Source organism: Physeter macrocephalus, unplaced genomic scaffold (assembly GCF_002837175.3).
Source record: "Physeter macrocephalus isolate SW-GA unplaced genomic scaffold, ASM283717v5 random_357, whole genome shotgun sequence".
Taxonomy (NCBI): domain Eukaryota; kingdom Metazoa; phylum Chordata; class Mammalia; order Artiodactyla; family Physeteridae; genus Physeter; species Physeter macrocephalus.
This window is the reverse complement of record NW_021145654.1, coordinates 8,625-32,980: the sequence shown is the minus strand read 5'-3', so window position 1 is coordinate 32,980 and position 24,356 is coordinate 8,625. Positions and strand designations below refer to the sequence as shown.

Here is a 24,356-nt window from a genome sequence, read left to right as displayed (position 1 = left end):
CCACATGCCTTGGAGCGGCTGGGCCCGTGAGCCATGGCCGCTGAGCCTGCGCGTCTGGAGCCTGTGCTCCGCAGCAGGAGAGGCCACAACAGTGAGAGGCCCGCGTACCACCCCCCCCAAAAAAAAAACAAATATGGAACAGAAAGAAGGTGGAACAGAAGGAAGGTGGGTGTGGCTAGAGCAGCGTGAGGGGAGGGTACTAGTGGTGGGATGAGACCAGGAAAGGAAGCTCAGGTCAGACCAGGCATGAGAGGAGGGCTTTCGAGGCCATGTTAAGAGTTTAGATTTTATTTTATTCTAAATATAATAGGAAGCTATTGAGAGAAGGCACTAAACGGCTTGCCTGCCTCAGCCGTTTTGTCAAAGCCTTAGAAGAGCTCCCTTGTTGAGATTTTGTCAAGATCCTGGTAGTCGGGGGATGTGTGTATGTTGGGAGTATGGCACTGAGGAGATAGGAGGTGGCTCAGGCCCAGTTGCTTTAAATCACAACCAGAATCCCTTGTTCAGGAGGACAAAATGGACCACAGAGAGTGTGTGAACCCCTGAAGTTGTACGCTAATTTTGTGCATGTGTGTACCCTACTTTAGGGAAGAACCCAGGCTTTTTCAGATTCTCAGAGGAGTCTCTGTAACCAAAAGAAGATAGAAAAGGAGGCTACTGACTTGTATGCTTGCACACGCGTATGCCATCTTAGTAAGGACCCGCGGATGTGGCCAGCGAGGGGCAGGGGTAAGGGGGGAAAGCAGGGAGACGCGTTGTACTGTGCACCATGTGCTTTACCTATTTTTATTTTTTTTAAGTGAAGTATAATTGACTTAAAACGTTTTATTAGTTTCAGGAGTACCACATAGTGATTCAATATTTTTATACATTACAAAATGATCACCACTGCTTTACCTATTTTTAAAAATCCGCTTCAGTGTAAAGGACTGAAGCCAGAGGAGAATGGATAGGGTGAGGAGGAAGGTGCAAGAGTCTTGGTTGTGGCCAGGGCAGGGCAGTGACGCACCTGCTGGTCCTAACTTGACCCACCCCACCGCTAACCTGTGCTCACAGCCCTCAGCTCTGAAGAGCTTGTCCCAGAGATGTGGGTCTGTGCAGGAGGGCTCGGCTGCCCCGCGAGCTCCCACTGCACTGCTTTGGGAGAGTGGTCATGATCTCGGGTGGCCTCGGCCTGCAACGGCTTGAAGCAGGGTTTCGGTTCCTGGCCAGTGATTGAGGTCGGGTTGCGGCGGTGAGAGCACCGAATCCTAGGCACTAGATCAGTGGTCAGTGACAAGGCCCGGGCCCTACGGCTTTGCAGAAAAAGAATTCCCACAGAGATGGAAAGTGATGAAACAAGTATTTATTAGGAGAAAAAAGAAGTACAGTACGTGTGGATAGACACACGGGCGGGCGCAGAAAGAGTCGCGCCCTCGTGGCAGTTTAAATCACTTATATGGGGCACTTTTTCCAGGTTTTCTTTGGCCAATCATTTTGATTTGCCTGGTTCAAAATCTGAATTTGGTATAGCTCAGGATTTTCCCATGTGTGCACGCACATCTCTTAGCCAAGATGGATTCTACCGAAGTGGCCTGAAGGTAAGTGAGCATTAGTTGGCACCATACCCCTTTTGACCTCCAAGCAGCCTTTCTGTGCATGTGTAGTCGGGGAGGTCTTCTGACTTCGATAATGAGGAATATGTGGTCTCTTATCTTCTATCTGGGCAGGGCCCAGCCTCCTCTCTCAACTGTCCTGTTATTCCCGTCTCCACGGAGTATCGGTCCACAAGGAACGAACTCAAACTGTTTGCCCCGGGGGCCCATCTGTCTCCTGCCTCAGTCAGAATAGATCCCCTGGAGATGCCCTTGCTCAGGACCTGAGGCCACTGTCCTCTGCCTGAGCCCCAGTCTCCTCTGAGCCCTGCAACTTCACCAAGAGAAGCCGGGGCTTCCGGAGCACGGCACACTGCCGACCCCACCAAGAGCCTTGGGCTCAGATCTGAATGCATCTCTCAGCTGCTTTTATGAGGGGTCCATCCCCAACAAATGATCTTTGTTGGTTATTTTGCTTTGAGTAAAAGTTCCCTTGCTCTGCCTGACATCCATGCCCAGCCCTAGCCAGGCAGATGGAGGCTAAGATGGGAGTGTTTTCTCTTAATTCTCTCCAGAATCTTGTGCTTTGCCTCCCCACAAATAGGTCTGGTCTGACCTTCAGGACCCACCTGTTCTCAGTGATCAGTAAGTGGGCAGGGACTTGCCTCCCTAGGGTGTTCAGATCTGCAGCAATCCTGGTCCACGAGCTGGGGAGTGGAATCAGCTGCTGATGACAGGTTCCTGGCAGGGTGCAGAGCAGGCCAGGGCCTCCTTGTCCACACTGGGGGAAGGTATCAGGGTGGCTTTCTGCAGGCCAATTAAACCGCAGAGCTGCTCTCCTGCTGGGGAAAAATTCAGACCTTTCAATAGCTTCCTCCTGGGGCCACCTCTGTGGTGTCAGCACAGGCATTTATAATTGTGTAGCCTAATAGAATTTTACCACTCAGTCTTCTAACTCTAAATTAAATAATAATACCATCCAATATTTACTTACTTACTTACTATGGATGAGGTGCTATTCAGTTAAAGACTACGTGTATCATCCCATTTAAATCCCCACTGAAGGACTTCCCTGGTGGTGCAGTGGTTAAGAATCCGCCTGCCAGTTCAGGTGACACGGGTTCAAGCCCTGGTCCGGGAAGATCCCACATGCTGTGGAGCAGCTAAGCCCGTGTGCCACAACTACTGAGCCTGCGTTCTGGAGCCCGCGAGCCACAACTACTGAAGCCTGCATGCCACAACTATTGAAGCCCAAGTGCCTAGAGCCTAAGCCACCGCAATGAGAAGCTGATGCACCGCAACAAAGAGTACCCCCGCTCACCACAACTAGAGAAAGCCCGTGCACAGCAATGAAGACCCAACGCAGCCACAAAAAAAAAAGCGCACACACACACAAAAACCCCACTGAGCCCTGAGGTAGTGGCATGGTCACGTCCCCCTGTCACGCAGCCAGTTGGTCAAGGAGCTGGCATGTGAACCCAGGCAGCCTGGGAACACTGTGCCTATAGCTGCATCAATAAAAATAAAGCGGTTCGCAGAAGGGCCCCTCAGTCTTGCATCAGATGGGATGCAATCCGGGCCCAGTAATCAGAGAACAAACTTGAGGGTCCTGACTGTTGCACACAAGCACGCAGTGGGGATACCGGCTGCTGGCCTGGAGTCAGGGGCCCCAGGCTGCCATTTCCTCTGTAAAATAAGGGGACAGCCTGCACTGCTCCAGCGCTCCCAGCTCTGAAAGGATGCAGGTTACTTCCCAGAAAAGTGTGAGCTCCTCCTGCTGGGATGCTGGCTGGGAAAACCACCACCAGGCCTGCCAACACTTCTCCTTGCCCCAGCGGCTCAGAACGGTGCCGGGAAGCTGCTGGGCCAGGGGTGGGTGGACCTGGGTTCTGGCTCCAGTTCTGCTTCCTAAGTCAAGCGCTTGGCATCCTCTCCTGCCTCATTTTTTCTAATCTGATAAATGGAAGTAATGTCCACAGGCCCACCCCCACTTTATAAGGTTTGGGGAGAAGATAAAATGAGATGATGAATCTAAAAAAGCCCTTAGAGGGAATTCCCTGGTGGTCCAGTGGTTAGGACTCTGTGCTTCCACTGCAGGGGACACAGGTTTGATCCCTGGTCAGGAACTAAGATCCCGAAAACTGCGTGGCACGGCCGAGAAAGAAAAAAGAAAAAGAAAGAAATAAAAAGCCCTTGGAGACTGGAGGTTCTGTGCACAGTGAAGAATTGGGGCCAAGGCAGGTCTCTTACCCTCTGCATCCTGGAGTTTCTGAGATGAGGACAGGCTCTGAAGTGAGAGACTGGCAGGCAGTGCTGGGCATAACTGCCCCTCACCCTCCACCAAGGTTGCCCTGTCTGCCAGGCCCCGCTTCTGGGGCAGCAGCCCCTCACCATGGTGAGAGGACAGCCAGACAGCAGGGGGCTGAGGTGAGGAGAAGACACAAGGACTCAGAAACAGGGATTTTCTTTCTGATGCTGACCCTGGGCTGACAGTCGGGGCTTCAAAGGGGAGGCTCAGTGAGCTGAACCCCAGAATGATGACTCACTCGTTAAACAATGTAATTGAGCACCTACGGGGTACCAGACACTGGAAAACAGTGAGCTCCCAAGTGCCCAAGGTGGATGCCCTGCGGGTGAGTCTCGGAGTCCCCTGTGTACTGACTGAGCCAGTAGAGCCGAGGGACCGTGTGGGGCCTGTCCGGGAACGTGGACTGAAGAGAATCAAGTGGGAGCAGCGGCTGAAGCCAGACTAGGGAAGCTGGGGAGTCAGGCTGCAGTCCCAGACTGAACGTGAGGCCACAGAGCAGGGACCCTTATGCTTCTCAGCCCCAGGAAGAGCAGTGGTCACCTTAGAGCCCCAGAAGTCCAGCTGGGGCCAGTGGCTCAGCCAGAGTCTCAGCCAGATGCACATCTGTGCATCTGGGGGCAGGTGACCCTGGACCTGAGGTCCCAGTGGCGAGCTGGTTACCTCCTGCCTCCACCTGCACCTCCCCCGCGTCCCCCCCTGCAGCGAGCCTCCACCCTCCCATTTCTGACGTCAGGTCCTTGGTATGCAGAGCCTTTCCTCTTGTCCTGGAAGAAGACTCCTGCTGGACTGTATCAGTTCTTTCCCTCACCCTCAGCCACTCTTGGAGCTTGCTTACCCCAGAAATTAAACATTTCCTTCTCAGTTTGTGTTCCCAGTTCACTTGGGCCAGCGGCTTAGTGGCCACCTCTAAGCATTTTGCTAAAGTTTCCCGTCTTAGCATATACCAAAAAGCAGCAACTGAAATTTTATCATGTAGTCCTCGATGCCAGGCCCTGTAGGGGAAACCAAGAAGTGTAAGGCAATCCCTGCTCTTAGGAATTTCTCATCTAATTACAGAAAACTGAATAGCGTACAGGTGCAGCCTGCCTACCGTCTCACCTGCCGTGAGCCGTTGGGGCGTGGTGCTAAATGCAGCTGGAGGGGGAGAGGACACGTCGGACCAGCACGTAATTTTGGAAGAGGTGGCATTTGAGCTGACCTTGGAGGATGAGTAGGATGTAAGGGATGGGAAGGAGAGAAGGCATTCCATGGATGCCAGGAGCAAAGTGTCACACATTAGTATTGGTCACTGTCACCGTGATCCACGCAGGAGGTGAGGGGAGCTTTGTCAGGTGGTGGCCACAGAAGGGACGAGGACACATAACTATGTGGAGGACACATAACTATGTGAAGGACAGGAAGTCTTTGGGCTAAGAGGACTGGACTTCATGTCCATGACATGATCTGGGATCTAATTCTGGGTTTGCCAGAAATTGCCACAATCTCTTCACCTGGAAAGTGGAGGGACTGGGCAAAATAACCTCTAAATTTCCATACTATTCTGGAATTAAAGGAGAGAAAGGAGTAAAGATGACTCTAGGATTTTGAAGAACAGTCCCAACAACAGGAGGTCAGGAGAAGTCAGGAGAGGAAGCAAGGTTTGGGGAGAGGATGTCAGTTTTACGTAAATTTGAGTGTACCCCTTCATGACCCTTCCTTCCACTGGGTTCTGGTCCCCACTGCCACAGGCCGATCTGTTCTTAGTCTTGCCTGGCATCCGCTGCTTCCCTCCCCTGGGAGAGCGTGACCCTGCTGCATCAAGGCCAGAGTAAGAAAGAGGACCTGGCCTTTGCTCCAGGAGGTTTGTCAGCTTCTCCTCTGTGAATAAACACCTTCTCCATCACCAACACAATCTTGCTAGGAAATGTGTGGCTGCCCAGGGCCCACAGGTGAGGGTGGGAAGCCCCTAAACTGACAATTAAGTTTCCATCACCCCCGGGGGAAGGGGGGCTTGAAACAGAAATGAGGCTGTTATTGAGAAATGAAGTGTGGTTCCTGCATACCTGGGTTGGAGGACCCAAATGGGTACCTGGTTCACAGGCAGACTTACTAAGGAGTGGCTGAGACCAGTGGACCTCCCCCGTGGGTGTGCACACGACCCCCGTGGAGCTCAGGAACGAGATCACCCAGACTGGGGACCAGGCAGTTGTATTTTAATATCCTCTCAGGCAACTGTCAGACACACCTAAGTGAGAGACTCCTGGGCCTAGAGAGCTGCCAGGGCCAGGGCTTTGGGCCAAGGAGAGAGAGAGACAGAGGTGGTCCTGGGAGGTGAGGGGCTCACTCATAGAGAGACTGTGCTGGGGCTTGGAAGGTTCCAACCTCAGAGGAGACGGATGGGGGTGGGCATTTCAGGCAAGGAGGCACACAGGCCCTGGCTGGGGGCTTTGCCTCTTTGGGGTGGTGAAGCCGGAGGGGCAGGCTGTGGCCAAGAGGGCAAGGCTTTGAATGCCACGCTAAGAGCTGGACTAGATCTTGAAGCTGCCAGGAGCAGGGAAGGCTGTGAGCAAGAGAAGGGAGACCCTTCCAGCACCAGGAGCAGATGTGGCCCCCTGCTTGTCCACACAGGGCCCTCAAGGTCTCTGAGATGAGCCTGGGCCTGTGGTCAGAGGGGCAAGCCTGCACTATCTCCTGCCTCGACTCTTTTCCTTCAGAGCAAGCTCTGAGTCTTCCATTTCTGACTTCAAGTCCTTGGTATGTACAAAATTCTTGCCTCTCCTTTGGCTGCCCTGCCCGTCTCTCTGGCTGCAGTTTTGAGTTTTGTACCCTGATTCCTACCCTTTTATGTCTGCCTTTCTTAGGCCTTCAGCACAATTTGTCAAAATTAATTTGACACCAAGCTGGCTTTCTCTAGAAAGTCAGGGAAACTTCTAGGCACGAGAGCAAGATTCATGTGGGAAGAATTACCATGGCCCTTTCCTTAGGGCAGTCCTGAGGCTAGAGTCCTCTGTCTCCAGTGGCAATCCACTAAAGAAAGAAGCCATTTCTTGAGGCTCAAGTGGTGGAAATAACTTGCTCAGATTCTGGCCCATGGAGTCCAGCACATCAGCTGATCTCCCTGCTCTGCTCTATAACTCTGAAAGGGGTGCCCTGTTCAAACCACAAACAGGGCCCACATCACCTCCAGAGCCTGCCTCTCTGTATATCTCTGCTCTGCTTGGAGAAATTCTTAATTTACTTCTGGAATTAGGTGAGGGGTTGGACACTGGGCCCAGTTATCACATGGACATTTATTCTCTCTGTAGGAGCCCCTTTGGAGAGGAAAGATGGGTTTCTGCCACCTTCCTTACTTGGGACAGAACGCACTGTTTCCTGCTCTTAATTCACATCTGCAGTTGATCTTGGAATTGGTCACAGTACTATGTGTGGCCAGTACATTAAGTGCAATTCCAGACTCAAGAACAAAACAATAGGTTTCTCTGTTTTCTCAAAATGCTTGGAGGCCTCAACCCTCGCCCTACCTCCACCAAGTAGGGCCTGCCCTTTGTTCTGTGACTCTGGGACAATGTCTTCCCAGTGCATCTTTGCCCTCAGCAGCTGCTGAACCTGTGCCAGCCCAGAGCACCTCACCTTCTGGCCCACGAACCCCAAGGCACAAGGAGCCTGCCAAGCTGGGAAGACATCACAGAACTCAGTCCTGGTGGCCAATCTGCTGCCAGATTTCTTAGTAAGGAAGATAGCTTCTACCCAGACAGCAACATAACTTTTTTCCCCAATCCCTGGCACAGAGGCTGGGCCACCGTTGGCAACCTGCTGTGAGAACACACTTAATATGTGCTCTGTCACCGGCAAATCCTTGCTGAATCTTGCTGGGCTCTGAGAGAGGATCCTCAGCACAGAACGTGGGCATCGCGATGGGGCAGGTCTAAGTCTTTACACAGTGCAGAGTCTTGATCTACGTGGCACATTGACTAAAATAAAATTTTAAATGCGTCATTAATCATAATGCTGACTGACTTTTCTCTATGACTCTACAGCTTCACACACCTGCTCTTTTTTTATTTTGGCTTTTGCAATAATCCATGAAGTAGATAAACTGAGTACTGTTGTTACTCCAATTTTAGAGATGAGAAGCCTGAAGCTTAGCATGCCCAAGGTCACACAGCCCCTGAATGGCAAAGTTGGGATGGAATCTGGATCAGCACTTAATCTCTTTATGACCCAGGGCTGGATCTTGCAGCAGCAGCAGTAGCCGCAGTGGCAGCATGGGACGGCTGACTGCCCTGGGCTCCCCAGGCCCTAGTAGCCGAGGGGAGTGTGGCTACTTGAGAATGTTCTCCAAGATCCTAAGGACAGGACTAAGTGGAGGCTTGTGTCAGAGGAATGGGTCCTGGCTAATTGTTCCCCATGCCTGGTGATGGGTACCATTTTATTAAATCTGTAAATCGGTTATATTGAGACTATAACAGAGGAAGAATATCATCTGAAAATCTTCCCAATTTAGCAAACAATGAATATTCTCAAACATTCTGGAGGCCTAATCCAGAAGCTCTAGTTTATGGCCATGTTTCCCAAACACATATGTAAGAAGATGTGCACATGAGTTCAAACCACTTAACATAGTTGTCAAAGTACTGACGATTTTGTAAACTTAATGGCTGCCAAGGTTATGTTTGATCAATTCATTCAATTCCATAAACATTTACTGAGCACTTCCTGTTTTTCGAATGCTGATGGACAGACAGACACATGGCTCAGGGCGGTACTGAGGCAAAGTCTGTCACCAAGGACCCCAGGACCTGCCTGAGAGGCCCTGGAAGATTGAAATATGGTAATCAAATTTAAAAGAATCCTGGGGCTTCCCTGGTTGCGCATTGGTTAAGAATCCGCCTGCCAATGCAGGGGACACGGGTTTGAGCCCTGGTCCGGGAAGATCCCACATGCCGCAGAGCAACTAAGCCTGTGCGCCACAACTACTGAGCCTGCGCTCTAGAGCCCGCGAGCCACAACTACTGAGCCCTTGTGCCACAACTACTGAAGCCCGTGCGCCTAGAGCTTGTGCTCCGCAACAAGAGAAGCCACTGCAATGAGAAGCCCGCTCACCGCTCACTGCAACTAGAGAAAGCCTATGGGCAGCAACGAAGACCCAAGGCAGCCAAAAAAAATAAATAAATAAAAAGAAGAATCCTGGCTTTGAGAGTTTCTGACCAAATTTAATGTTTCCAGAGCAGTGACTGGGAGACCAGAAAGTCCCATCCTCGTCTTGGACCTCATCTTACCAAACGGGTCACATCCTGTTTCTTCATGATTTCATCATCCTCGAACCAGCTCAGCCAAAATGGGTTGACACAACAACCAGAAAGTGCTGGAATGTGGCCAGAGCTGAGGCAGGGATCACCATTTCTCATTCATGGCTTATCCCACAAGCATTTATTAAATGCCAGGCGAGGCAGCGGACACAAAGGTAAACATGGCCGGGTGGCCCCCACCCTCCAGGTTCCTTGTAGAGAACAGGTCACATGAGGCTGTTCTCATAACTGTTGTGGGGAGTAAGCTAACTAGGCCAATGGTCAGCAGAATGGCATCAGTGACAGAAAGTGCAGAACAACGTGACAGGACACTGAGAATCAACGGCTGGAGACCAGCCTGGTGTGTAGCAACTGGGAATAGAGTGGCTCTTCTGGAACAAAGGAGTTGAGTAAACCACAATTCCCAGAGGCAGGAAGGCAAACACTGGGCTTTCTGAAAATGGGTGCTATGGCCACAAACCAAAAGACACACAGTTTCACACTAGTTTCCAGGCCCCACCTGTGCACACTGGTATCGGCATCAGTATTATGTTGGAGTAGGGACAACGTCTCACAGGAAACATGAGTTTAAAATGTTATTCGGGGGCTTCCCTGGTGGCGCAGTGGTTGAGAGTCCGCCTGCCGATGCAGGGGACACGGGTTCGTGCCCCGGTCTGGGAGGATCCCACATGCCGCGGAGCGGCTGGGCCCGTGAGCCATGGCCGCTGAGCCTGCGCGTCCGGAGCCTGTGCTCTGCAACGGGAGAGGCCACAACAGTGAGAGGCCCGCGTACCACACACACACACACACACACACACAAAATGTTATTCGGTTCAACACAAACAAAACTTCCTTATTCTACTACCAGAAAAAAGAATTATTAAGTGAACTTAGCTAAATTTCTCAAACATTTCACTTGCACCCAACCTACACAGGTAATAGCTTCTCACTGTGAGGTTTGGGGCAAATTACCGAATTTTTCTTTGTGTCTTTGTTTCTTTTTTTTTTTGGCCACTCCGTGAGGCTTGCTGGACCTTAGTTCCCTGACCAGGGATCAAACCCAGACCCCTGGAATTCCCTGTGTCTGTTTCCAAATCTGTTACAATGAGGCCTGCACACAGAGTAAGTGCTATATACATGTTAGCTATATTATTATTATTATTAAATCGCTATGTTAAGCTCAAAGTCAGACGAATACTTAGCCTGTTTCCTTTTTGTCCTTCGTTTGTCCTAGCCCTACGGGTAGTTTTGGGTGAACATCTCCTTATTGCATAATCTTTTAAGAAATTTCTTTTTATCCTTGAGACAGTGTCCACAAATTTCATCTGGCATTTTGCACACTGCTGAGGCATAGGAAATTCCTTTCCTTATACAATCTTTTCAGACCACCGAGTCATGGGAGGTGACAGCTGTTATAAATCTCGTGAGCTCTTTGGCTCACAGCCACTTCTTAATGGAAAGGACTATATCTGACCCTCAGTTCACAGCATTACAAATGTCAAAGGCGGACCTTTCCCTCCAGCCAGGCTTCCTTCCCACTCTGCTGTCTTCAGTCACACCTTCTGGTCCTGCAGCTTGCCTCCTGGTAGATAAGTGAATGCTGCTGGAGTGTGACTTGGGGGCACTGAAAGGCCCCTGACCTAAAATATCTTCCTCTGTCCCTGTGGACTGGGCATCTCATCATCAGCATGGTACTCTGAGGTCTGAGCAAAGGGGCTTCCCACTCCAAATCCAGGGCTATAAATATGCCTCTGGGTTAGGACTGCATGTCACCAACAGTCCCAAGATAAACCACCCCTACCGGGAGGGGGCCTTAACCCACTATCTTCCCAAGCTCTTTAGGACTATGAGACCAAGACTGAGGATGTTTTCAGAAGAGGCACAGACTTAAGTCCTGCAGACAAATCTGAGCAACAGTCATGTTTTGTAGGTTGTACTTGATGTCTTAAAGTTGTTTTTTTAGTGACTTGTAAATATTTTAAAACTAGGATACTTTATAATGTCTCTTAAAAAATAAAAACTTAATAAAAAAGCTCTAGCAACATTGTCCTGCACCCGCACAAAATAACAGGGGTCTTAGGGGTTCCCAGCCAGCTTACCCACCATCCTGTGGGCCTGAGCTTGGGTAAAAAAGTTGGAAAGCAGGCCTGGGCACCTGGGGCTCATTTGTCTGTTCTATATCATTCCAATTCAAATATTTCGTTTAACTCTACAAATAAAAAAAACATAAAAACAAAATATGAAAAAATATAGATGACACAAAGTAGCCTAAAGTTCTTTCCTTGTGTTGAAAAAACTTAGGGATTTACTGAGAAAACAAAATATGGATGTTAACCTTCAAATAAGGGTATACCTGTTACACTTCAAAGCATTTTAGGGCTTCCCTGGTGGCGCAGTGGTTAAGAATCCGTCTGCCGGTGCAGGGGACACGGAAAGATCCCACATGCCACGGAGCAACTAAGCCCGCGAGCCTAGAGCCAGTGCTCCGCAGCAAGAGAAGCCACGGCAATGAGAAGCCCGCGCACCGCTGCAACGAAGAGCAGCCCCCGCTTGCGGCAACGAGAGAAAGCCCGCGGGCAGCAACAAAGACCCAACGCAGCCAAATATTAAATAAATAAATAAATAGATAGATAAATAAATAAATAAAAATTTATATTAAAAAATATATTGACAAGGGACTTCCCTGGTGGTCCAGTGGTTAAGACTGCACTTCCACGGCGGGGGGCGTGGCTTGGATCCCTGGTTGGGTAGCTAAGATCCTGCATGCCGGGCTGTGCCGCCAAAAAGTTAAAATAAATAAAATAAAATAAAATATTGACAAGTCACTGAAAAAAAGCCAAAACCTTTCAAATAGTGAGTAGACCCAGAAATACAGGACCGTGGTTCATGAATAAATGGCAAATAAAACTTTAAAAATAGTAGTGACCATTTATTATCTACTTTGTCATACACTTTCATGTATATTATTTATTTCTTTAACATAACTAAAAACATAGACAACGCTTGTGGTTAAAAATTCAACAACATATAAGCATGTAGAGTAAAAAGTAAAAGGCTGTTTTTTTTTCTCTCCCAACCCCACAGCCCCTGCCCAGGTGTTGCCCCCAATTCCGAGTTTGGGGTGTATTCTTCCAGATATAAATGAATAGACAGACATATCTCCAAGCTTATTCATATATATCAGATTAGCCCCATTTTACAGATGAGGAAAGTGCAGCACAGAAAAGTTGTAGTATTCATCCAAGACCACAGAGCTGATAAGTACTCAAGCTGAGATTCAAATCCAGCTCGTCTGATTCCTAAATCAGCGCATTCCTTCCGCTATGCCCCGTGTGTAAAATTTTATGGATGAAGAAACCGAGGCCCATAGAGGTCCCTGAGCAGTCAGAACCACATGGTTCACAGCCCAACTCGGGAGAGGCAGGGGTGACTGGGCTTGCACGGGAGGCTGCGTGGAGGAGAGGGCCTTGACCATCGCGGATCTGGGGTCGGGCGGGACCATCTCGGCCCAGCAACACCCAGATCTGGGGCCCGGGGCTCGTCCACGCCGCTCGGGTACAGGCACCACCCACCCAGCCCCTTGGCGCCACTCGCGGCCGCTCGGCCTGGGCAGGCGCAGCGCTCGCACAGCCCACTCGGAGCCGGTCTGGAAGCCGGGGTTCGGGAGTCCCGAGCCCCAGCGGGGCCTGGGGACAGCCCGGGAGCGATGGCTCCCTCCGAAGCGGGCTGGGACCCCCTCGGCTTCGCCCCCTCGAGCCGTTGGCGCGTGCCGGGCTGGGGTGGCCAAGGCCCGAAGCCCGGGTTGGGTTGCCCTGGCAGGCAAGGGGCTCGGGGTGGGCCGCCGGGACCCGGGGGCCTGCTCGGGGCGCGGGCTGGGCGCGTGGCGGGCGGGCGGGCGGGCGGAGCGGGGGGCGGGGCGAGGGCGGAGCCGCGGCCGGAGGCGGCAGTGTCCGGAGCCGGGCTCAGGGGTACCCTTAGCCGCCGCGGAGCAAGGCTGCCTGGAGAGAGCGCCCGGGCGCAGAGGGGTTAACGGGCCGCCGGGGCCGAGCAGAGCAGGTACAGATCTTCCCTGGGACCCCCGGCCCCGGCCGCCCTCTCTCCCCGGTCCCGTTAGACCCCCCGCCCTGCGCGCACGCGCCGTCCCTGTTCCCTGCGCCCCGCGGTCGCGCCCCAGCCACGACCCCAACCCCAGCTCTTATAGCCTCGGAAGTCCCTGGGGTCTAATTCTTGGGGAGGGGGTTCTGATCCCTTGGGAACTCTGGCCCCCATCACTCGGGCGGAGAATCAGCCAAAATTCCTACGAAGTCACAGAATAAAATTGGAAAACGTAGCCAGGACCTCCCGGCACACGCCCGGCGCCTCCTGCCCTCCTCCTCTAGATGGGTGCTCCTGGAGGATGTGTTCCCCCTATCCCCCAACCCCGCCACTCTCTTCTGTCCTGGAGTTGGGGGACAGGGACGCTATGAGGGACGCATGTGGGTGCCCTTGATCCAGCTCAGCCTGACGACTAGGAAGGAAAGATGCCTGTTGGGATGGGCCTCCAGGACCCAGGAGTGGAGGACCAAGGAGTTCTCATCCAAGATAGGGACTCTCCAGCCAGCCCTGGAGCCTGCTGTGAGGCGCTCTGCCCCGCAGCACCACCCATTTCCCAGAGGTGGGTCCCCTGGGGGTGAAGGGGTTAGTTCTGCCTAGGTCTCTCTTCCTTGATCTTCACTGGCCAGTGTGGAGGTGTGGTCAGGAGGAGCCCAGGTTTGTCTAGACCAGAGTCAGCCTGGCCCAAGAGTGACCACTTCTGACCTCTCCTTTCTTCACCCTGGGCAGTGAGACACACCAGATGAGGAACATGAGAAGGGGTGAAAACCACAAATGTGTATCTGTTTCTGCAGGGGTGGAGGGGGAGTGTCGGCCCCCTGCCCAGCTATGCAGGGGGTGGGGTAGGACTTTTCCAGAGAGGGAGCCAGGCCTGGCCCTGGCCCCAAGAGCTCACGCCACCCCACCCCTTACTTCTCCAGGGAACTGCCAAAGCCAAACCCAGCTCAGGACAGGATTATGTGTACTGGGTAGACCCATGGAGAAAGAGGTAGCAGAGAGAAGCAGAGGAAGAGAGGGAGTAGAGAGGGGACCCGGACCCGGCAGCAAGAAGCAGCAGTGATCATCACCCCATCTCTCCTTTCCTTCAACCTCCAGTAACAGAGTCAGGCAGAGAGCTGAAGTTTTGGGTGGAACGTTGGCCCTTCTCTGGAGTCCCTACCCGCCCCCTCTATCAGGGTGGAGTTGCTGACCTCAGTGGTCAGCCCAGCCAAGGGAAGGAGCAGCCATCAGCAACCCCCTTCCCAACCCCAAGCAGCTGAGGAGACCCTGCAGCTCAGGCTCAACCACTGTGATCCCTCCCTTAACTTTCCAAGTCCTGGGGTCTCAGGGAGGGAAGTGGGGCTGAGAGTTGCTACCCCCAAGCACATTCCTGCCCTTCCCTCTGTCATTTTCCTGCCCCTGAGCTGGCCCACCTCGGCATTAGCTCCTTGGATTCCTCTCCCGGGTGCCTTTCGGATCCAACAGAAACATTTTTTTTTTCCTGGAAAGCAGAACTCCAAGCAGCGTGAGGAGTGGGGTGGGAAGGGCTCACTGTGAGCAGGAAGGGGCTGGAGGGCAGGGGAGCGATGGGAGAGTCAGGCTTAGACCAGGGGAGGGGTCCATGCTCCACTTCCCTAAGGATCAAGTTTAGACTTCAGGAGGGACTTTCTGGCTCTTCAGAAGATAGACCGTGCATGATTGGGGAGCAAGGGCATCTCTAGCTGCATATCCCCTTCCCAGGTTTCCCTAGCCCATCAGAGTCTTTCCTGAAGTAAGGCCTCATTGATCTAATGCTGGACGCTGGCCCCTAGAGGGAGGTTAAATCTCAGTGGGAAGAATCACCTGCTTCTCTAGAGATTAAACCATCAGCCCATTTAGTTTATCCCTTGACTGGAAAGTGTTTGAGGCAGGCAGAGATGTGCCTGATCATTCCAGAAGGAGCTTTATTAGCTACGAAGGGAAGAAAAAGCTGGGAGTCAGGTAGGAAACGGAAAGCCCAAGGGGCTCTCAGTCAGCAGCTCAGAGGGGGGTGTCTGGTAAGTCCTCACTGAGGATCCCTCCTCAGCTTTCCAGGACCTCTGGGAGGGCAGGAGGGGGAGTCAGATGAAAACCAACTTAAGAAAGATGCGTGTGCCTGAGCTGGCCTAGAGACAGTTCCTAGTTAGGACACGGAGGACCTGAGAAGTTCCTGCAGCTGAGGAGGGGGACTGAGCCTGAGTTGGGAGGCTGAGGGCAGACGGCCGCCCCTCCAGCCTGGGCGAATGGACAAGGGCGGTGTGCCTTCTCCCTCCCTCCCTTAGGATCATAAAAGGGTGGGCCAGTCTTCACCCATCCAGTCTCACTCTGAGATGTCCTTCTGAGGAGTCATCCATCCCAACCCCCAGCTTTCTGGAGACTGGACCAGGCTTCGGTCCCTGCAGAGCGCATCCCCCACCCCACGCCCAGATGCCAGAGTAGAGTTGACTTCCGGTCCCCTCCTCCCTGGCCCCGGGGCCATCAAGGGAGGAGAGATGGAGAAGTGGGCGGGCAGGTAAGAGGTGGGGCGGCCCTGGAGGAGGGATGGCTGGGTCTCCGTCTCTGGAAGGGAGGGAAAGGAGCTCTCTGGGAGGGGCTGGGGGAAGTGATGAGTAACTTCTGATTTCTGAGCAGTTGGCATCAGGATGTGCGTGCAGAGCCTGCTTGGGGTGAGGGCTGTGTCGTAACACCTCCTCCGGCTCCTGTCTGACACCTTCACTCCTGCCTTTGGTTTGCAGGCCCCGGTTGTGTCTGATGCTGCTTCTGTTCCTCCCTCAGCTCTGCCTGGATCAGGAGGTGGGCCAGGGACTAGAGACTACGATCCTTTCCTCTCCCTCCCTCCCCGCTTCCCACAATCTCCACGTCTGCATTTTCCACTGCCTCTGATAAGCCGCCGCCCCTTTCTCTCACACTTGGCCCTCCCAGCCTCCCCAACTCCCTAACTCCTTGCCAAATCACTTCAAGTCCCACCTCTGCTACTGAATGTGACCTTGGGCCAGTCACTACTGCCCCAAGCCTCCAGCGTTGGACTAGATATTCTGTACAGTTCCCTCGAAAATCATTCTAATTTTGGCTGAACTTTTTGTCTGCACAGGTGTTGTCTGGGCACTCTCTTCAGACACCTCCCGAGGAGAACCAGGGCCCTGAGGGTGTCTGGGGTCCTTGGGACCAGTGGGCCTCTTGCTCCCAGCCCTGCGGGGTTGGGGTGCAGCGCAGGAGCCGGACGTGTCAGCTCCCTACAGCTCAACTCCACCAGGGCCTGCCCCTCCCACCCCGGCCCCCAAGACATCCAGAAGCCCTGCTCCCCCGGGGTCAGGGCACCAGACCTCATACTTCCCGAGAAACCCTTCCCCTATACAGGCCACCACCTCAGGGAAGAGGTGGCCCCCTTCGAGGTCCTGCTTATTTAGGGAGAGAGGAGGCCCAGGAGATTCAAGGAGCCAGGAGGTGAGGGGTGGGGCTTTGAGGGAAGAGGCGGGGCCTTAGGCAAGGGGCGGAGCTAGGGATGAAGGAAAGGGGAGCAAAGAATCCAGGGTTTATAAAGGCTTATCTTTGGTGCTAGGGAGTCGCCTGGGGAGGCAGGCTCCAAGGTAGCCAGCGCTGTGACCCCACGTCTGCAACACTTTCTCAGGTCCCGGGTTCGAGACCCCATCAAGCCAGGAATGTTTGGTTATGGGAGAGTGCCCTTTGCTTTGCCGCTCCATCGGAACCGCAGGCACCCCAGGAGACCACCCAGCTCTGAGCTCTTGCAGACCTCAGATCTTCCATCCTTGACTCCAAGAACAGAGCCATCTTCTGCAAACCACACCCCGCAAACTGAACTCCCTCCTACTGAACCATCTGCCCACACCCCGTCCCCCCCAGGAGAACCCCCAAGCCCCGAAGCTGCTCAGACAGAGGTGCCCTCTAGAACCAGGCCTGCCCTCACATGGCCCCACCCCAGAGCCCAGGCCTCTGGCACAGAGCCCTCCTTGTTCCCTCCATCCCCAGGAGAAGGTAGCTCCTTTCACATGTCCCCTCAGCCAAGAAGGCCAAGTTCCCAGGGTTGGGCCGGTCCCCGGCTGGCAGAGCGACACCCTAATCCTTTCCTTTCTGTCCCTCGGAGCCGAGGCCAGCAGAGCCGGGAGCACTGGAGACCTGGGGGGAATCTTCACGGGTCCCTCACGGAGTCTGCCCCTCACTACCCAGATGGCTGGTTGCCTCTGCTGAGTGCTGGTCCCCATTCCAGCCCCCTCTGGAGCCTCTTTGCTCCCAGTAGCCCTGTCCCAAGATGTTCTGGGGAGAGTGAGCAGCTGAGAGCCTGCAGCCAAGCGGTGAGTTCCTTCTTGGACCCCTCCCAGACTTCCAATTCTGCTTCCCTGACCCTGAGCCTGGGTCCTCAGCCTGTCAGATCTGGACCTGAGGGAGAAGGGCCTTGGCATCTGACCTCTTCAGGGTAGGGACCTTGGAGCTCTTCCATAGACCTGACCTGCCTCGCTATCCCCCCAATCCAGCCCTGACCCACACCCCCATTTTCCTCCCCAGCTTTGACTCCTCTGTATCCCCTACCTCAGCCCTGCCCCCCTGAGCAGCCAGACCCCCGGGCCCTGCAGTGTGCAGCCTTTGACTCCCAGGAGTTCATGGGTCAGCTGTACCAGTGGGAGCCCTTCACAGAAGGTGAGGTTTCTAGCCCACTCCCTGGACAGGGGGGCTGGAGATTGGGGGATGATGGGGAGGGAGACACTCAGCCCCTCTTTTTCTTCTCTGTAGGCTCTTGTATTTCTCCTGTGTCATATTGTCTTCCTTATTTCCCAGGGCTGGGGTGAAGAGACAGAACAGGCCCAGAAAGGGCTGGGGGTTTCGGACAGAGCCCTAGCTGTCAGATGGCGGTGTATGGTCAGCAGAGGGGTCAGGCTAGGAGAAGGGATGTGTCCAGACGTGCCCTTTGGCTGGTCTCCTCTGGGAAGAAGCCCAACCCAGGAGGTGGGATGGATGTGACATGAGCAGGGCATGGTCAGAGAGATCCTGTCCAGTGGTGACAGCTCGGTGGACGTGCCCCATGGATCCTGGACAGTGTTGTATCACTTTCTCCCAGGTTACCGTCCGCTTGATTTTCAGCCTGTGTCACCTTGATACCAAGACAAGCCCTCATGAGCTCTGAACTCACATAATCATAGTTTCAAGTATCTGTCCGCTCTCAGAGCTCACAACCCCTTTTCTGGTCTTAGTGACCTCAATTGATCTGACCCAACTTTTGTGTAACCCTCAAACTGACCTTTCAGAGTACAGAATTGTCGTGTTCCCTTCATCCACAGTGACCTCGGCAACCTCAGGATGCCCTATTGCTAATATAAGGCAAGCCAAGCCGCTCTCAGGGCCCTGGGTTCTTTCTCAGTTAACCTCCTGCCAGGGACCCCAGCTAACCACCCTTCTACCCTGTCTCTTAGTTCAGGGTTCCCAGCGCTGTGAACTGAACTGCCGTCCCCGTGGCTTCCGCTTCTATGTCCGTCACACCGAAAAGGTCCAGGACGGGACCCTGTGTCAGCCTGGAGCCCCAGACATCTGTGTGGCCGGACGCTGTCTGGTGAGGGAGGACGGGGTGCGCACATGGGGAGAGAGGCAATGTTAATAACTGCTACAGGCACACACACAGAGTCTCCTTGCTCATCATCACAATGGCAAAACACCAGACTCAGGTTGCAGAGAGGAAAAGTTCTTACCTGCCAAGCAGGGCTGAGCAGAGTCAAGAGTCGAACTGCAAGAAAGACCCCCCTTAAGCCCATCCAAGCTTCCCAGAGGCTGGCTGGGGATGGTGGGGCTGACAGAGAAACTACAAGTCTCACTTGTGATGCAAAGGTCAAGACACACGGTGAGCCGAAGGCTCCAAGACCACCAGGCCAGGGTTGGAGGTGGTGTCTGGCTTCTGGCAGCCCCTGCCTCACTCCGCTTTCCTCCAGAGCCCTGGCTGTGATGGGATCCTCGGCTCGGGCAGGCGTCCAGATGGCTGTGGAGTCTGTGGGGGTGATGATTCTACCTGTCGTCTCGTCTCGGGGAACCTCACTGACCGGGGAGGCCCTCTGGGCTATCAGAAAATCCTGTTGATTCCTGCTGGAGCCTCCCGGCTCTGGATCGCCCAGCTCCGGCCCAGCTCCAACTACCTTGGTGAGTCCCTGGGTTCCCCGAGTCTTTGTCCCCCGTTCCATTCCTGGCCTATTGGTTCTGCCCTTCACACCCCCATTCGGCACGGCAAATGAGCCACCCGGGAAGTCAGGGCTCCCTTCCTCCCTCCCACGTGGGCACGGGGTATGTGGGGTTCTGTGCTGTCAGGGAAGTGGTGGGAGAGGAGGACAGTATGACTAACCTCGCATGTCCTGATCTGCCACCTCCAGCACTTCGTGGTCCCGGGGGCCGGTCCATCATTAATGGAAACTGGGCTGTGGATCCCCCTGGGTCCTACGCCGCCGGCGGGACTGTCTTCCGGTACAGCCGTCCTCCTCGAGAGGAGGGCGTGGGGGAGAGTCTGTCCGCGGAAGGCCCCACGACCCAGCCTGTGGATGTCTACTTGAGCGAGGGGCCTGCGCCTGGGCCGGAGGAGGAGGCCGCCCCGCTGCCTCTCCTCTGAGGGGAAGGCTGTGGGTCTCAACATGGGCAGAAGGCTAGTGGATGGCCCCCTGGCCACCCCCAAACATTCATTACCTTCTCTCTTTCTCCCCAGATGATCTTTCAGGAGGAAAACCCAGGTGTTTTCTACCAGTATGTCATCTCCTCACCTCCTCCAAACCTTGAGAACCCCACCCCAGAGCCCCGTCTCCCCCAACTCCAGCCTGGTAAGACTTTGATCCCCAGACCTAAAAGGAGGTGGGGAGAGGCTGAGGGGAGCTCGAGGCAACGGGGACGCATCTGATTTGTCTACCCGACTCTCCCTGCGCAGAGGTTTTGAGGGGAGAGCCCCCACCTGCTTCAGTACCCCGCCCTGCCCGCACCCCAGGCACCCTCCAGCGTCAGGTGCGGATCCCCCAGATGCCCGCCCCGCCCCATCCCAGGACACCCCTGGGGTCTCCAGCCGGATACTGGAAACGGGTGGGACACTCTGAGTGCTCGGCATCCTGTGGAAAAGGTGAGACGTCACCCACCAGCCTGTATGCCTGGCCCCCTCGGCCCAGATGCCCAGCTTGGCACTCCTGACCCCATACCCTGGATGGTGGGTCCACACCTTGACTCTGTGCCGGATCGGACTTCAGTGCCTGGGACCCCGCTGACACTGGATGCTGAGCTATCCTGCCTCCCCTGGCTTCCCTTTTATCCCTTTCAGGTGTCTGGCGCCCTGTCTTCCTCTGCATTTCTCGTGAGTCAGGAGAGGAACTGGATGAACGCAGCTGTGCCGTGGGCACCAGGCCCCCAGCCTCCCAGGAACCCTGCCACGGCCCCCCGTGCCCACCGTAGTGAGTGCACCCCACGGGAGGGTTAGGGTCCTAGGGACACGACGGTTGCCCCGGGGAAACACATCCTCGCCCCCATAAGATCTCACCTGGACTCTGCACTCAACACAAGATCTCCTGGCTTCAGAGAGACGTGATTCAGTGAGAAAGGCCGACATTCCATAGACAACAAGGAAACGCTGAGCCCCCAAAGGGATCCCAGACTCCAAATATGCCCACTCTCCTCTGAGGGGTCCCCACCCCCAGTCTGTCGTCCCCTTCCCCAAACATGGCAGTCCCACACATCTCTGTTTTTGCCCTCTGTGTCTCTGTCCCTTCCCCTCCCTGCCCACGCCCATAGCTGGGAGGCCGGCGAGTGGACGTCCTGCAGCCGCTCCTGTGGCCCCGGCACCCAGCACCGTCAGCTGCGCTGCCGGCAGGAGTTTGGGGGCGGCGGCTCGTCGGTGCCCCTGGAGCGCTGCGGACATCTGCCCCGGCCCAACATCACCCAGCCGTGCCAGCTGCGCCTCTGCGGCCGCTGGGAGGTCCGCTCCCCCTGGAGCCAGGTGAGTGGTCCCAGGCAAGGAAGCTCTTGGAGCGGGAACATCCCGGAGGCATGGGCACCAGTGAGCTAGAGCAGTGGTTTTTCCAACTCCGTTCTAATCAGCAGAAACTTTTACAAATGAGATCTCATGTAGAACCTCCATCTGTAAGTCTGCGAAGAGACGGAACCGGGGCTTGGGGGCCCAGAGCCCCATACTCAGCCTGCTCCTCCGCCCACGAAGCCCTGTAACCGCTGAGCCAGGCATCAAAGGCAGATCCTGGTTCAGAGGCCCCAGAGCTGGAGGCTGGTGAGGCAGCCGGGGAAGCCCAGGCCTGAACGCCCCTCGTCCCCTCAGTGCTCTGTGCGGTGCGGTCGCGGCCAGAGGAGCCGACAGGTCCGCTGCGTCGGCAACAACGGTGATGAAGTGAGCGAGCAGGAGTGCGTCTCAGGCCCCCCGCGGCCCCCCAGCAGAGAGGCCTGTGACATGGGGCCCTGCACCACAGCCTGGTTCCACAGCGACTGGAGCTCCAAGGTGGGCCCCACACCCCCTCAGCCGAGCCCCACGCCCCCGGTACCCCCCACCCAGGACACCCTCCCGGGGCCTTTCCAGCACGGTTGCATAACGTTGACTGAGCAAGCACCTGCCGTCTGCTAGACACTGCTGATGTTGGGGACTCAGAGAAAAACTTCCGCTGACATCCCGACCCCTGCCTGGCGAAGTTTCCCCGTATCTGGCTGGTACCCCTGGGGCATTCCCTAACTCCCGGGATCCGGGATGTGTCTGTCCTCAGCCCCCTTGCCTTCCCCTTCTTGTCACTCCAGCCTCCCTTCACACTCTGCTTCCCAACAGTGCTCAGCTGAGTGTGGGACGGGAATCCAGCGACGTTCTGTTGTCTGCCTCGGGAGTGGGGAGACCCATGGGGAGGGCCAGGAGGAAGCAGGGGCAGGAGCCACTGAGCAGACCTGTGCACCAGGAAGCCGCCCCCCTGACATGCGTGCCTGCAGCTTGGGGCCCTGTGAGGTGACGTGGTGCTGGTACACGGGGCCCTGGGCAGAGGTGAGCTTAGAGCCTGGGAGGGGGCCGGTCAGTGGGATTCCCTGGGGGGAGGTCGGAGTAATCCTGCTCTCCCTTCCCGTCTTCTCCATCAGTGCTCCTCAGAATGTGGCTCTGGCACACAGCGTAGAGACATCATCTGTGTGTCCAAACTGGGGACGGAGTTCAATGTGACTTCTGCTAGCAACTGTTCCCACCTGCCCAGGCCCCCTGCCCTGCAGCCCTGTCAGGGGCAGGACTGCCAGGACCGATGGTTTTCTACACCCTGGAGTCCGGTGAGCGCCTGGCACCCTTGCCCTGCTCAGCATGGACTTCCAGGGGAGGGGAGGCTTCCCTCCTTGTGCCTCCCTCTGTGCTCCAGGCTAAGGCCAGCAGCAGTTTAACTTGTCCCATTTCCTAGACCAGGAGGACAGGTGGGCCCCCTCCACGTGGGGTTTCATAATGCTCCAGGAGAGCCCCCCAACTCCTTTAAGAGGAGGAGGAGGCCTGGGGTTCAGGAGGAGCCTGGGGCACAGCAAAGTTCTGATTTGATAGCTGGGGTCTCCCCAGTGTTCTCGCTCTTGCCAGGGGGGCATGCAGACAAGGGAGGTCCAGTGCCTGACCGCCAACCAGACCCTCAGCATCCGATGCCCTCCTCACCTGCGGCCCTCCAGGAAACGATCCTGTAACAGCCAACCCTGCAGCCAGCGCCCTGGTAAAGAGCTCCCTCTCCCCAGTCCCCAGCAGAGCGGAGTTAGCTGAAGTGTGGGTGGAGATTAGGAAGGACGAGTGTGGAGCGGGCAACACACCTCCAGCGGGATGGATCTTGGTGACTTCTTGTGCCCAATGGCCTCCTCTGTCCCCAGATGATCAATGCAAGGACAGCTCTCCACATTGCCCCCTGGTGGTGCAGGCCCGGCTCTGCGTCTATCCCTACTACACCGCTACCTGTTGCCGCTCTTGCGCCCATGTCCTGGAGCGGTCTCCCCCGGAGCCCGCCTGAAATGGGTCCAGGAGACCCTCTCCTCGTGGTTTTCTCATGCCACCATCAGTCACCTGTCAATCAGCCCACTCTGTACCCTCTGGCTCTCTAGCCTGTCCTGGTCTCACTAGGGACGTCCCCCAGGGTGGTCGAAGGTGGCAAGATGATGGACAGTAACTGTCAAGACATGTGGTTGGGTCTGTGCGGTGGTGTGATGGTGTGTGTGCACATATGCCCCCGGATGTGTATATGGGCCTGTGTGGATGTGTGTGCTCCCATAAATCTGTATCACTTCTCAAAAAGAAGTTACACAGACTGAGAAGGAACCGGGAGAGGGGACAATGCCTGTTTCCGTGAGAGTTTTCTAGGCTGAAAGGAAAGCAAGTTTGCAGCTCTTTGGGAATCCGAGCTACTTAGAGTCTGGACTTCCCGTTAATCCCAACTTTGTGTCCTAAACCTCATTTCTCCTGTTCAGGCCACACATCATCTAAACCATCCTTTTGTCCTCTGACCCTTTCTCCCCTTACTTAGTCTCTCTATCCCTCCCTCTCATAGTTAGCTAGGGACGGGGTGAGCCATTGCCAATCCTGCTTTTCCCCAGGAAGAGAGACTATCTCCCCAGAGCAGGGACCAGCTGGGCAGAGGATGGAAAAGAGCAAGGTTAGAATAAGACACCCTAGCCCCTGCTCCCGCCCCCCACCTCCTAAAATGGTTCCCACCCCAGAACTAATTTATTTTTTATTAAAGATGATTATGACAAATGAGAAACAGGCTCTTCATTGTCCTCGTGGGAACCCAGCCATACAGGCCACCTAAGCAAGCAGTGTGAGATCAGAATGAAGGGTGGGAAGGGGAACAGTACTTGGAGCCCAGGTGGAGAGAGTTTGGGCCCAGAAAGGCTAATGAATGAGCCCCAGTCACCTGAGACCAGGAGCCTTGGTCAGAGAGGGAGAGGATCCTGGCCGACCTCAGGCCCTGCAGGTTGGTCATTGACCACTAGAGGTCACCACTTCTCCCAGTTTAGGTATGGAGTTTGGCGCTTGGGTCCAGAGCTGAAGAAGAAACTGCTTGGCCTATGGTGGGCTTCTTGGTAGGCCGAGTCTTTCTGTAAAGTCTCTTGGAATCTAGCAGCACTTTTTTCCCGTCTGGGGCTGAGCTGAATGGC

At 54.9% G+C, this 24,356-nt stretch overlaps 3 protein-coding genes and 1 long non-coding RNA gene across 4 annotated transcripts in view; 3 read left to right on the top strand and 1 right to left on the bottom strand.

Annotated features, from left to right (window-relative positions):
• Positions 1–3,026, top strand: part of ECM1 (extracellular matrix protein 1) — a 33,524-nt gene extending 30,498 nt beyond the window's left edge. The window contains exon 12 of the mRNA XM_055082922.1: positions 2,640–3,026. Within this exon, the coding sequence (XP_054938897.1) occupies positions 2,640–2,741 (102 nt within the window). The 3' untranslated portion in view covers positions 2,742–3,026. The remainder of the gene's footprint in view (positions 1–2,639) is intronic.
• On the bottom strand, positions 32–11,819 carry LOC114485038 (uncharacterized). The gene is made up of 3 exons (XR_003678477.2): positions 9,670–11,819; positions 3,825–7,832; positions 32–2,413 (listed from the first exon to the last, which is right to left on the bottom strand). It is a non-coding gene; the product is annotated as an uncharacterized lncRNA (long non-coding RNA).
• Positions 11,820–13,097: 1,278 nt separating this feature from the next.
• ADAMTSL4 (ADAMTS like 4) lies at positions 13,098–23,959 on the top strand. Its single transcript, XM_024116203.2, has 18 exons — positions 13,098–13,205; positions 15,521–15,750; positions 15,974–16,031; positions 16,330–16,682; positions 16,867–17,548; positions 17,789–17,891; positions 18,662–18,798; positions 19,172–19,376; positions 19,604–19,776; positions 19,930–20,041; positions 20,146–20,331; positions 20,527–20,656; positions 20,994–21,198; positions 21,532–21,708; positions 22,027–22,233; positions 22,326–22,505; positions 22,780–22,924; positions 23,076–23,959. Exons 2-18 carry the CDS (start codon positions 15,731–15,733, stop codon positions 23,210–23,212), a joined length of 3,210 nt encoding a protein of 1,069 aa, XP_023971971.1. The 5' UTR covers positions 13,098–13,205; positions 15,521–15,730; the 3' UTR covers positions 23,213–23,959.
• LOC102996288 (uncharacterized) lies at positions 13,812–15,498 on the top strand. Its single transcript, XM_024116019.2, is given in 6 exon segments — positions 13,812–14,139; positions 14,142–14,406; positions 14,408–14,549; positions 14,552–14,655; positions 14,657–14,707; positions 14,709–15,498. Coding segments are annotated over 6 exon segments (849 nt in total). The 5' UTR covers positions 13,812–14,015; the 3' UTR covers positions 14,872–15,498.
• Positions 23,960–24,356: the final 397 nt, after the last annotated feature.